The sequence below is a fragment of the Gekko japonicus genome, unplaced genomic scaffold, assembly GCF_001447785.1.
Source record: "Gekko japonicus isolate JY-2015 unplaced genomic scaffold, Gekko_japonicus_V1.1 scaffold3169, whole genome shotgun sequence".
Taxonomy (NCBI): Eukaryota; Metazoa; Chordata; class Lepidosauria; order Squamata; family Gekkonidae; genus Gekko; species Gekko japonicus.
The window spans coordinates 129,337-143,224 of record NW_015166521.1 but is presented as its reverse complement, the minus strand read 5'-3'; the positions used below and the strand labels follow the sequence as shown (position 1 = coordinate 143,224).

General features: G+C 54.0%; 1 protein-coding gene across 1 annotated transcript; it reads right to left on the bottom strand.

The window, feature by feature from the left end:
* Positions 1-988: 988 nt before the first annotated feature.
* FOXA1 (forkhead box A1) lies at positions 989-5,278 on the bottom strand. Its single transcript, XM_015412287.1, has 2 exons — positions 5,207-5,278; positions 989-2,314 (listed from the first exon to the last, which is right to left on the bottom strand). Exons 1-2 carry the CDS (start codon positions 5,276-5,278, stop codon positions 989-991), a joined length of 1,398 nt encoding a protein of 465 aa, XP_015267773.1.
* Positions 5,279-13,888: the final 8,610 nt, after the last annotated feature.

Genomic DNA, 13,888 nt, shown 5'->3' with positions numbered 1-13,888 from the left:
CCCTCCCCGGGGCTTCGAATGGGCAGGGGAGGCGGCTGGAAAAGTCGCAGCCCCCCCCCCCAGACAGGCAGGGGAAAGGACTGGGGGACGCTGAAGGACCGGGCCGTCCACTCGGCCAGGAGGCTTCCTGCTGGAGAAGACTCCTCAGTAACAGCTTTTTTGGGGGGGGGGAGAAAACGTCCTTCAAAGGCTTCAGTGACCTGTATGACTCTGGATCAAAGCCCAGTCCCCGGCCCTGTGGGGAGGGCGGGAGTCCCACCTACCAATCCGGCTCCCGTCTCTGGCTACTGGACTGCGCAAGAGAGGTTCGTCAGGGCTCGGCCCCTGCAGCCCAGGAGCTTGCGTCCGGCGGGACCACCCCAGGAAGTCCTCCGGAAAGGTTCAGATGGGGGTGGGGGCTTTTGCCGTGGACTTCCGCGGGTTTCCCGCCTGTCAGCAGGGAGGCTGGAGCCCCCCCTCCCCTCCCCGCTCAGCGGCACAGGCAAGCCTTGGTGGTGTTGGGCTCTTCCCCGCAGCGCAGCCCTGTCCCTCGAAGGCTGCCTTAATTTGATGTAACCTTAAGTGTCTAGCTTTGGTTCTTTATCTCCACGGGTTGAAATATTGCCACAAACCTGTAAATCTGGTGAGGTGACACCAAAGGGGAAGTGGTAGGAGAATTCCACACTTTCTGTCTTTCTGTCTGTCTTTCTTTCTGGAGTCTACAGTGGTCATGCGGTGGGGTGGTCAAGGCTGGTATATACAGTGTAGGGGGGATGTGTGGCGAGTGGGACCTGACGGACTTTCCAGTTCAGAACAGAATCAACACGATGTCTTGGGATACAATAATAAAGTAACAGTCCTTTCTTTCTCTCTCTCTCTCTCTCTCTGCCCCCCTCCCTCGTTCCGCACGGACCCGGCGGCTGGGATGGGAAGCGATGCCTGGTCGGTTGGGCTGGCGCTCCAGAGGAGACAGGCCCATCAGACCGGCCCCCGAGGGAGTCCCCGCCGGCTAGGAGGTGTTTAGGACCGGTCTGGAATACACACCTTGGTAATAGGAGGGCTCCAGGGCCGAGGGCTCAATGCCCCCCCTGCCGCCCATGGAGGCGCTGCTGAGGGGCAGCCCGCCGGGCAAGCCGGCCCCGTAGGAGGAATATTGCAGCGCCTGCTCGTAGGCCTTGAAGTCCAGCTTGTGCTGCTGTTCCGAGGAGGACATGAGGTTGTTGATGGAGAAGGGGTGGTTGAAGGAGTAGTGGGGGTCGCCCTTGAGGTGCAGCTGCGACTCGTGGTGCCCCAGCGAGTGGCCCGGGTGGCCCAGCGAGGCCAAGGACGGGCCCGTCTGGACGGAGGCCGCCGCCACCGCCGCCGCCGCCGCTGCAGCCGCCGCCGCCGCCGCCACGGAGGGCTTGAGCTCGGCTCCGTTGCCGTTGTGATCCAGGGCCGGGGGGCTGCCTGCGCCGCCGGGGTTGGAGCCGTGGTGATCCAGGGCGGGGGGGCTGCCTGCGCCGCCGGGGTTGGACGGGGTGGCCTCGAGCTGGCCGCCCTTGGGCTGGCCGCGGTGCAGAGGGGAGCCGGTGGGATCCTTCCTGCCCTCCCCTCCTCCGGGGCCGCCGCCTCCCCCGCCTCCCCCGCCTCCCGGGGGGGCTTTGGCGCTGGCTTGCTTGTCGCACTTGAAGCGCTTCTGGCGGCGGAGGTAGCAGCCGTTCTCGAACATGTTGCCGGAGTCCGGGTGCAGCGTCCAGTAGGAGCCCTTGCCGGGCTTGTCGGGCGAGCGGGCCACCTTGACGAAGCAGTCGTTGAAGGAGAGCGAGTGGCGGATGGAGTTCTGCCAGCGCTGCTGGTTCTGCCGGTAGAAGGGGAAGAGGTCCATGATCCACTGGTAGATCTCGCTCAGGGTCAGCATCTTGCTGGGCGCCTGCTGGATGGCCATGGTGATGAGCGAGATGTACGAGTAGGGCGGCTTGGCGTGCGGGTAGCTGCGCTTGAAGCTCTTGGCGTCGCGGCCGCGGCTCAGGTTGGAGGGCGCGTAGCCCATGGGGCTCATGCAGGGCGCCATGGACCCGTGGTAGGCGCTCAGGCCGTTCAGCGAGGCCTGCGGGGGCCCCATGGCCGACATGCCGCCCGGGCTCAGCGCCGAGCCCATGGCCGACATGCTGTTCATGGCTCCCCCCGTCCCGCCGGGGCTCAGGCTCAGGCCCGGGTTGGCGTAGGACATGTTGAACGAGCCCGACGTCATGTTGCCGCTGGTGGTCATGGCGTTCATGCTCATGTACGTGTTCATGGAGTTCATCGAGCCCAGGCCCGAATTCATGTTGCTCACCGGCACCGTCGAGTAGGCCTGCGGAGGGGACACGGGTTAGAGCCGGCAGAGGAAGGGCCCCGCTTTCCGCCTCCCCAGCCCCTTCCCACAAGCGCCACCCCAGGGAGAACTACCCACCCCCCAACACACAAACGCAGCAGGCCCACCCACACGGCTTCCGGTCTCACAACCAACGAGCAGGGGTGAGAATCCGCCCTTTGCTGCTCTTGAAACCCCCTGTTTCACGTAGGAACAGGCCCTACGGAAATACCCCCGAACCCCAATAGGATACCTTCTCGGGAATATCAGTTTTGGGATGAAAAAATATATATCTAGAAGTCACCCACGCGGGGATGGAAACCTCTTGTGCCTGAAGAACAGTGACACCCTCCAGGGGGGACGGGTGTCACAGCCCGTTCTTGCGCATCTTCACGGGGAAGGAGAGTTTCCTCTTTGTTCAGCCGAATTGACAACCCGATACCTGGATCGCGGCCACACACTCTCCGGATCGCGTGCATCCACGGGCAGGTTTACTGGGGAGCCATGCTCCCTCTATGCTGTGAAGTTTTGTGAGCAGAAATTCTACTTTGTGAGCTACTGGCATTAAAGCTGTGAGCGAGTGATTTGGCTACGGCATAAATTAGCTTGCTTGCTCTGGAGCCATCCTTCTCGAGCGAAGGCAAAAATCTGTGAGCTGGAGGCTAGAAAACTGTAAAGTAGCTCACACGAACTCAGCTTAGAGGGCACACTGCTGGGGAGATCTCCTGGGATCAAGCCACCCGCCCCGGCTCTCCCATCTCCCAGGGGCTGAGGCTCTGCTCGAGGGAGAAAAAGCCCCCCGGCTCAGCTTTGCTCTCCAGTGGAAGGCACGGGGCTGGCGGAGGGGGATGGCGGCTGGGGCCCCCGGCGAGATCTCGGCCTCCCAAGCAGCGGAGCCCGGCGGGCCCAGCAGGAGGCTGCGAGCCCCTTCCGGACGGCCCGTTGGCTCCCAGGAAGCCGGGCCTCCGGCGCCTTTGCGCCGCTCTCCGCCGCCTCGGCCATTCGGGCAACCCAGAAGGAGGCAGCGGGAAAGGGCAGGCCAGAGGGCGCCTCCAAGCGCGCCGTCCCCGTCCCCTACCCCCCCACTCATGCCCGGCCAGCGGCCTCCTAAGGCCCCGGGCGGCTCTCCTGCTCCCCGCCGCTGGGCTCGCCCCCGAAACAAACCCGGCCGCCCGGGCAGAGGGAGGGAGGGAGGGAGGCCGGGCCTTCGCCCGCCAAAGCCAGGCCAGGGACAGGACAGAGCGGCCGGAGGGAGGCGGAAGGGGGCCTCGGGAAGCCCGACCTGCATCTCCGCCTGCCCCCGCCGGAGACCAGACCGGCGGGCCGCCTTCCCTCCCCGCCTTCCAAGCCAGGCGCCCTTGACGGAGGAGGCGTTCGGGCCGGGCTCTTTCCGCCTCCTGCTCCAGGGCAGAGTTTTCCCCGCGCGGCAAGAGGAGGACCCACGCCTTGCCCGTTATGTGCAAATCGTCATAAACAAACGCTGGCCTCCGTAGTCAAAACGGCATGCAAAACTTTGGAGGGAAAGGATCAGTCGTGTCCTGGACCGAAATCGCCCCAGGGTCCTCGTCTTTCTGGCGCAGTGATTTTAAGAAACACGAAAGGATTCTAGAGACTTCACTGAAGGCTTTATTTTTTTTGGGGGGGGGACCCAATATTTTAAACGAGATAGATGAATTATGAACGGCAACAATTTAATATTAATGTACACTTTTTTAACGCCAGTGCCGTGGAGTCGGGAAGAGGCATACATTTAATATAGCCCCGGCTTTGCCCCCTGTTGACCCTGCAGCATTAAAGTACAGGCCCGACGAGGAGCGCCTACGCAAAGACATATGTTGCCCTGGAGCCCGCCGCCTGCGATGTGCAGCGCCTGAACCCGGACGTTGACTCTGGTAAGAGACCGCTAAGGAATATCTGCTCTTTGTCCTTTCAGCCGGGTTCGAGTCGCCCTCCGTCCCTTCCTTTTTATTCATTTCATCTCTCTGCTCCTCTTTTCACGTGTTTTTTTAAAGCGACTTTTGCGGAGCTGCAGATTTTTTTTTGTTACCATTCTCATTATTGTATCCCCCTTCCCTATTCATTTAGACAGCCCCATTCACTCCGCCGTCGGGGTTTTGCTTGCCCCTCCACCCATTATTGTTCTTCTGGCTGCCTTTGATCTTTTCTTTCAGTTCTTTGGAGCATATTGTAAAATAAGGAACGTGGATATATGAATGGACAATGCAAAAAGACAAGTTCCTGGTCTAGAGTCAGATCCTACTCTCGGCAGCGCCACCCTCCTGTCATAGAGAGAATCGCTCCGAATTTGTTTCTTTTAATCACTCCTCCCCCCCCCCGCACCCGAAGCGTGTTGCGAAGTACACACAAATTATTATTCTGCCCAATCTACCGTATTAGGATTAACACAATAGAGAAGGAGAGGAAGGGGCCCACACAACATACAGCTTTCCCCGATAGTGGGGGACAGATTGGTTATCCACGGCCTGCTTTAAACGCGTACATTAAGGCCCGAATTGTTTTTGGGGGGGGGAGACTGGCGGGTTGGTTGGGAGGAAGAGGAGTTCGAGGGGCGGCTCGAGTCCCCGGAAAAGTGGAAGCCGCGATCCTAGCGAGGGATCGATAATTCTCCCTCCCACCCGCAGATCAGCTCGATTGCTACTGATCCACCCCCCGGGGGGGGGGCTATTGGAAATTAAGGTGGATTTCTTCCTGGCTTTGCGGCCAGCTGTAACGTTGAAAACGACAGATTCACCCCAGCAGGATCTGGAGCGAAGACCTGGTTGCCCCGAGAGGACTGAGCCCCTTTCTGCCCGAAGGCCCCCCCCTCTCAGCCGGCCAGCCCCCCCCCCCCGCGCGCCCCGGCCCCTCTCTGCCTGCCCTGGGCGCACTCACCTCCTGCGTGTCGGCGTAGTAGCTGTTCCACTCGCTGGTCTCATGCCCTTCCATTTTCACAGCCCCTAACATCCTGGAGCCCGCCCGCCCGGTGTAACCATCCAGCCCCTTCTGGCGGCACGCGAGGGAGCCCCCCCAGCCTACCCGGAAGCCACCCCCCGGGGAGGGCTGGAGCGAGCCCCGAGGAGCGGGAGGCGGCAGGGAGCGGTGCGTGGCCGGGAGCCGCCACTTGAGAAAGTGAGGAAGTGCCGGCTGGGATGGGAGCGGAGTTGAGCTGATGTGGAGCTTACGTCGTGCGGCAGCGGCAGCGGCAGCGCCCACCTCCTCCTCCTCGGCCGCCGCCCCTCCTCCTCCTCCTCCTCCTTCTCATTTGTCGGCCGCACAAAGACGCGCTCTCGCACCTACAGAGCCCGGAGATGCACCTGCAAACACACCAGCCCCGCGCCGCCCGCAACTCCCCCGGGGCGGCACTTTATTTGCAAAGCGGTGTAATTGGTTTAAGCGGGCGGGGTGGGCCGTGGGGGGGGCAGAGAGGAGAGGGCAGGGAGGAGGTAAGGGGGGGGGGCGAGAGAGAGAATGAGAGAGAGACCCGCGGGGAAGGGAGCAGGAAAACACCCTCCCAGTTATCTTTATTGGAAACGGGGGGGGGGAAATGTAAGGAAAGCAGATCCAAGAAGGCGGCAGCCGTGTTGGAAGCGCAGGGGGGGAAGGCCCGCCGAGGTCTTGGGCAGAGAGCCTGAGGGGGGCTGGCTGCAGTGCGGAGTTCTTTCGACTTGTGGAAGGTTTCCGAGGGTAGGGTCGGAGGGAGTAAGGTGCCTTCCCACCCCCACCCCCCAGAGCCAGGGGTCTCGATCCCACACCGTCCACACATACACACACACCGGTATCCTCGGCTGCCTCACCGCCTGTCCACCACCCCCACCACTACCACCACCCCCGCCGCCCCGGACAGGTTCGGTCCCTTTGCTCGCCCGGCTTCTCTTTCCTGCCCCGCCACTCCGGAGCCCCGGCCGTGTGAATGAGTCACGAGCGTGACGCTCAGCCAGCCCCGGGCCCCATGAATAGACGGCTGAATGCGGATCTCCTCCCAGCCCGCAACCTCCGCTTGGCAAGCGGCCCGGTGAGTCACGCCGACGGAGGCGAGGGTCTAGCGGCGGGTCTGTGCGGCCGAGCCCGCCCGCCTGTGAACCCACCCCGCTCCACTCGCCCTTAAACTGGACCCCCGGCGTGGACGGGCCTGGCCCGAGGTCAACGGGAGGCTGACATCCCCGGAGCACGAGAAGCAGTCTTCGAGCAGGTTGTGGCGGGGCCGGCGGGAGGCGGCGTTTCCCGTCGCTTCCAAGTCCAGACCGCAGATGCTCGTCCTGAGCGATCCTTCAGGATTGGGGCCAGGAGCTGCGACGCACTTTTATTTGGGAACGAGCCCGTCGTAAACATGAGAAGCACTGGGGAAGTCCGCGTATTTACTCGGGAGCAGGTCCTGATAAAATTCCTGGGGCTTGTTGGGTTAGGAGCCCCCTTGGTTCCAATGCAATCCATGCGCTGAACTGGACTTCAGGGCCGACTTCCCAGCCGGGCAGCCATAACCTCGCTCCTTAAAAGAGAGCAGGGCCGGCTTCCTTGCCTTGCCTTGCCTTTCGAATTTTCTGAACCGCGGGCCGGGGTGGGGGGGACACCTTCGTTCCTGAGGTTTCCAAGAGTCTGAAAATGCCCCGTTGGCTACAAGGCAGGGTAAACTCCCGAGTGGCAGCATAGCCAGGTTGACGGTGGGGATCAGACCGTTCCTGAGATGGAGCAAAGAGAAGCCCCCCGTCCACAATCCAACTCGAGTGTGCATCAGGCTCATTCCAGGTGCTTCAATGGTCCGGGGACTTTCCCCCATATCAGTGTGCTTAGACCTGCATGCATGCCGTTTCTTTCCTTCATGGGAGCACAAAAGATGCTTAAATCCAGATCCACGCCTTCCTTTTACGCGAGTTGCGGTCTGCCTATTCGTTTCCTCCACATTCCTGGCATTTCTCTAATTCGCCTGGCAAAAGTAAACCTAGATCCATGTCTATATCCATTTGTACGTAGTTCTATGGATATATTTAAAGGCGTTGATGAAATTCTTAATATTAAGCTAATAAACGATTTTGCGGTTAAAGACTAACACGCCTGGCTTTAAGAAATACACTTTTCCACTCAAGGCGGCATCTCTTATCCCTTCCTTTCTTCGTTCTGTCCCCCGTCCTCCTCCTTAAAGCTGACAACAGAATTAAGTTAAATCCTTGAAACAAACAAATGTCCGAAATCAGCAGGAGAGAACAAGGGATGAAAATGTGGCGTTAAGGAAATAAAAGATGAAAGCAGCCAGAGGACAAACCGTTCCTAAATATGAGCCACACTGTTGATTAAGGACTCCTCTCGCAAGGGAGCACGTATGGAACGCCTCGCCACAGAATACAGCTAACTGGGGAAGAGAAGAGTGGCTAAAGAATGGCTAAGTTTGGCGGTTTGTATTTTTAGCTACCGGTGGGACCGGAGATAGTCTGCGGATAGATTCGGTTTGCAATTATTGGCTGATGTTTGTAATTCCGGCGGAACACTTCGATCCGAACCGCATTGTCTGGAGTAAATGCCATTCAAATTAACATCGTGGACCCAGGCGAAATCAAGCGCATTGTCTGTCCCCTGAATTTCTGTGGAAGAGATTTAATTTAGGCTTTGGGGCCGCCCAGTGCTGGAATCCTAAACACTTTTTCTCCCCTCGCTTAATCCTGTTTGTTCGGAAGCCGGCTCTCTGATTGCTAATTCACTTGGAATTAAATTCTATTGAAATCGACGAGTTTTATTTTCAAATAAATGCGTACAGGAGTTGGGGCGCTAGTTCTCTTTCGAAGTCATTCTAGCAAATCGATTCGAAATACGTTTACTTAGAAGAAAGTTCCATTTATTCCAATGGGACAAAGCTTAAAACCAACCAACCAACCGAGGGGCAGTCAAATTACCGAAGCGCAATGGAGAAGAAGGGGAGTTAGGAGTTCATTCTTTTGTGTGTTTTGTGGCATTATTTTAGTAAACTTCATACTTCTGGCTAGTTTTCTCAACAGTTCTATAGATGATGAAATTAATAATAATAGTAAAATAATTGATAGCTGCAGTAGTAGTAGCATTTTATTTCCTATACAGATCAGAAACATTTCCAAAACTCTCAAGTGAAAGTAATATATTTCTTTGCTAGATAAAGTAAATGGTGTTATCTTATCCAATAAACCTTTTTAAAAATGTGTTCCCAACCCCTATCCAATAACATTAACAGCCTTATCCTTTTTCTTTTTAATGCGAGAGATTCTGCGCAGAGAGGCTGTCGAGAGGTTTGGGGTAGCGTGCGTCCGTCAGTGCAACCAAGATCTCGGGGGGGGGGGGAGCGGATCGGCTTGTGCAAAGTCGCAGCGCCTCCTGTCGTCCAGCCGCAACCGAAAGCGCGCACACCTGTCTCTGCCGGCCCAACTGCTCCTGCGGCTAAGAATACCAGCTGGGAAACCGCCCCTAAGAGTCAGGCAGGGCATTCAGAGTCCCCCCAGGGCAGTTTTGCGGCGGACTTGGGGGGGGGGACCAGTGGACCGCGCGACTCTCCGAGCCCTCCCTCGATCGCCACCAAAGCAAACCCTCGCTAAACGGCTGGGAAGGCCCCTTCCTCCTCGCCTGCGCCGCGATTTCCCGGGAGGGCTCCTTGAGCCCAGAGGTGGAAACAGAATTGTGGAGCTGAAAATTGGCCGTCGCGTCTGAGTGTTTGCCCTTTCGGCCGATCTCTCTGGAGTTCCACCCGCACACCTCTTCTTTGCAAATTAGCGGGACTCATTCATTTCATTCCGCACCTTCGCCACACTTTCAAGTGCAGCTGCGCAGGAAGGAGGGCAGGAGGGCGCAGCTCTCGCTAAGCGCTTTTGGATGCCTCTAAAGACCTGCGGACCCGAGCGGGCGCTAGACAGCAGAGCCCCCCCCCTCCCCAAACCCTTAACGCCCGGGGAGAGATGCTGTTTGCCCTCACGTAGGCAGCAGCCGGCGGATGCCTTTCTGTATGTTTGGTTTCCTCTGGAGGATAACTAGAAATGAGTTTGGGGGTGAGAATTTCATCGCTTCTCTGCAGGGATCGCAGGAGAAACAGAGGTGAATAATAGGGGCGGGTGGATGGGCGGAATTCCTCCTAAGAAAGGAAGGAGGTTCCCGACAACCTTTTGAGGAGCCAGTCAGCCCCCTCGGCCAGCGATTTTCATTTACTTCCTCCCACGTCTTTGACTCTCTCTCTGCCAAGACACTCGGTTATTGCCGAGAGGCCCCTCAGAGCAATGTGGTCCTCAACTTTGTTTCTGCTCGTGCAATGAGTCCGATATTTCCCAGACCTCGTCTCTTTCTCTCTTTCTCTCTTTCTCTCTTTCTCTCTTTCTCTCTTTCTCTCTTTCTCTCTTTCTCTCTCTTTCTCTCTCTTTCTTTCTTTCTTTCTTTCTTTCTTTCTTTCTTTCTTTCTTTCTTTCTTTCTTTCTTTCTTTCTTTCGACTGTGAAAGGCCCAAGACCCTGTCCTCAAAATGCGTTGAGCCCGATTCCAACGTAAGGAGGAGCTCCCTTTCAGATCCGGGTTTGTGCTCATCCAGACGTTTCAGATCTCCAGTTAAGTACCCGAATACTAAGGCTGGCACAGGCTGTCAAATAGTTCTGAAGTGTGCATCGACGGGAGGGGGAAACAGTCCTCTTCCATCTAGTAGAAGGTTAAAAATAAATGGAAATTTCCTCTCCTTAAATTTCACTGATTAGACTGTCCTACATGCGTGGACTTAGACGAGTCTTCTTAGGATTGAGGTGCAATTCTAAAAGGACGGCCTCCTTACAAAGGACTTGGGCGATTTTAAACTGTTTGTTTTACCTGGATTTCTCATCTCGTCTAGAGGAACCTTAAGAAGAGCTGGATGGCTCTCAACAAAGATCTGTGTCTCACGATAGACTCTCCTCCCGCGGTGCTCGGAAGAAATGTCACTGCGAGTTTTCAAGAGGGACATTTTAGTTCACACCCCCCCATATCTCTATTTCTCTGTATGTAGCGCTCGACACTATCCTTGTTCCTTCCGAATCAGAGGATTCGACGATCTCTTTTTGCAAGCAGTTCCCCAGTTCAGAAATGCCCTCTCGCTCATGAGGACACAAGTAAAGGAGGAAGGGAAGCCTGCGACGTTGCCGGCAGAAGGGACGAGGCCAAGAGTCTCCGAAGAACCCAACACTGGGCGATGCCTGAGCGTGCTGGTACAGCAGCAAGCCACACGGAGTTCGAGGGGGCTTGCTCGCAGACTAAGGGGCATCGGACACAGTTCGCGCCCCTTCCCCTTGTGTACTGCCTCTCGAGCAAACAATGAGGAAATGTAATTTTTTTTGGGGGGGGGGGCCCGGCAAAGTTAGAAGATTGCAGCTCGTTGACGATTTGCAGCGTACATGGGATTGGACCCTGGGGGGTGGGGGAGGCATTTGAAAGGGGGGAGGTGCTCTGGCCACGCACGCTGCATCGCCAAGAGAGGGGTTTTTTATTTTACAAGGTCGCCTAAACTTGAAACATCCTGGAGCTGTTGCTAGTGCTCCCAAAGCTAAAGCACATACGGGTGGCAGAAAGCTCCAAAAACAAACTAGAAGCCTGCTGCCACTTGCTTGGAGAATTGGAACCGATATACACACATGGACTCTGGGTCTGATTATTGAACTCTGGCATCACTAAGCTGTTTTTTAACTCTGCTGAATTTCTTTAAAAAAAACTATAACACCCACCCCCCTTCCTTCTCCCGCTTCTCAGTCTGTTGCCTACGGTGAACTTTTCATTCCTCCACTTTGCCTCTGGTTTCCCTGACCCCTAGCACCCAGACCTCCAGGAAGGGGAGTTCCTAGTTTTCCTACCGCCACCTTCCTGAGTCCTACAAAGTTACTCCTATTCCTAGGGTCTATGTGAGGTCTCAGTCTCAACCAACCTAATAACTTTCCTTTGCTTCCTAGGTGATAGGTGTTACAAGTCAAAACACTTCAGTATTTACAGGGTTAATAATGTTTGTTAAGTCACATGTTTGTTTGTAACCAATCTGTTTAGACAATAGGATGCCCGGGAACTTCGGAGCTAATTTGCTAGTCTGATTGGAAACCAAGGTGTCAAGTATTTAGCATATTGGCTTCTCCTCCCGTTCTTTGTTCTGTCTGAGAAGGAGATGCCATTTGGTTCTTCCCATTTTACCTTTAGCTGTAAGGATGTAGCCATATTAGCTCTTTGTTATTTTATATCCTGTGTACCTTTCCCCCATATTAGGTTTATAGTAAACTTTTATATTTTAATACACACCATGGACTCAGTCTCTTAATACTCTGCTGACTTACTCAAAAAGAATCTCAACACTAGGTCATGGATGTCAAACATTATCAGCTTTGTTACCCAAGAGCTTTGGAATGCCAGGGACCAAAATATAAACTTCTTGGACGGAGCAAAATGATGAGCACAGCAGACCGAAGAAGACTGCATTTATCTCGCTGCTGTCCTCCGTTTACCTGCCTAGACAAGAGTAAGGGTGTGGTAGGGTATGAGCTTTCTTGGTCTAGAATTCTAGATGCATCTGAAGCAGTGAGTAAAAAATAAATTCATACCCTGCCACAGATTGTTAGTCTTTAAGGTGCTACTGGACTCTTTTCTACTGCTACAGACAGACTAACACGGCTACCCCTTTTCATCTGCCTGGACCAGCAAAGGCACTTGATTGGGCGCACCGTTTTCTCCACCTGAACTTCTCATGCCTTTTCAGATTGAGTTCAGAACCAAGTGTGCAGCCCTGTTCTACAGGCGCTTACTCAGACGCAGCTCTTACTTAGTTCCCAAGTAAATATGCACAGGAGAGGAACCGGAAAGTTCGTCCTGAGTGATCAAACACAGAGGCACCAGTTTCACAGAGAGCAAAGTGTCATGGATTTGGACTGCAGGCTTTGGCAGGAAGTGTGGGAGCGGGGACAGCAAGGACCACTTGACACAGTACTTGGCAGCCTGAGCCTGCGCATGAATTTAGGTGCTGCAGACTCGCTGAGTTTAGCTGGACCTCCCCAAGTGCATATATTCAGCCTTAACTGGTGGTCACCCTTATCCATTGACGAGATGAATAGGAATGTGTTGGGTGTTACAAGTCAAAACACTTCAGTATTTACAGGGTTAATGATGTTTGTTAAGTCACATGTTTGTTTGTACCCAATCTGTTTAGGCAAGAGAATGCCTGGGAACTTTGGAGCTAATTTGCTAGTCTGATTGGAAACCGAGGTGTCAAGTATTTAGCATATTGGCTTCTCCTCCCATTCTTTGTTCTGACCAGAGAAGGAGACGCCATTCGGCTCTTCCCGTTTTAACTTTTAGCTGTAAGGATGTAGACATATTAGCTCTTTGTTATTTTATATCCTGTGTACCTTTTCCCCATGTTAGGTTTATAGTAAACTTTTATATTTTAATACACACCATGGACTCAGTCTCTTAATACTCAGCTGACTTACTTAAAAAGAATCTCAACAAAGGTTATGGGTGCCCAGTCCGCTCCTATCTGTGCAGAGCTGACCATGTGTGTATGCTGAGTTTACTTAGAAACTTTTAAGTATAGCACAGACGATTTTTAAAAAACGTTTTCTGGATTAAATGGGAGCAGAGAAATCCCCCCCCCTTTCTTGAGCTTGCCTAGCCTTGTTGCAGGCAGGACAGAAGGGGAGAGAGAAGATTTGTGTTCTACTGCTCTACACGAAGGGCTGCATCACGCTGCTGGAATAAAGAGGATATCAAAGGAAGTTCACTTAACTCCTGCTGACCAGACGCCTGTTTGCTGTTTTGCCTTTTGAATTGGTAACATACTATGGCTGTTTCAAAGAATCTTTCTTTCTTCAATATTCCACCTTTATCTATAACAAATTACAACTGGTGGAAGGGATCAATTGAGTGTGCTCTAGAATCTCAATCTGCTCTGCATGTACTCACTAATGACGCTCCTGCAGATGATCCACAAAAATAAATATTTAAAGAGAAAGATGGTTTTGCAAAATCTTTAATCCTTGGGAGTGTTATTGCAAGTGACAATCAAAAGCTTTTAACGTGCAAATCTGCAAAACAAATGATAACCCAACTAGATGAAAAATACAATGGAAAATCGAGAGCTAGCAATCTCTTTCTCCATCAGTGTCTGTTTAATGCAAAAATGAGAGTTGGAGACTCACTGATTGCACATTTGAACAAAATTATTGATACTTTCAATGACCTAAAGGCCATAGGAAGCCCACCAACTGATGATTCTGTTATTGCTGTAATTTTGGGCTCATTAACAAAAGACTATGCTCATGAAGTTGCGTTCTTGAAGGGAGTAGAGAAATTAACCATTGATTATGCAATTTCTTATTTGGAAGCTGAGGGGAATAGAAGGGAAACCTCCCAGCTCGCTGATAGCATGTCAGTTCTTAGAGTGAAGCCTCCTTATCAAAAAGGAAATGTAAAGGAAGATGTTAAATGTTTTATATGTGCAAAAACTGGTCATCTCGCCAAACAAAGCCGGTTTAAACCAGCGCAAGATGAAAGGGACCACACCACACCGACTCCCATTGAAATAGGAGCCTCTAGGGGGCGTGGCAGTGGAAGGCCAAATGTTACCCACAAGCAGAAT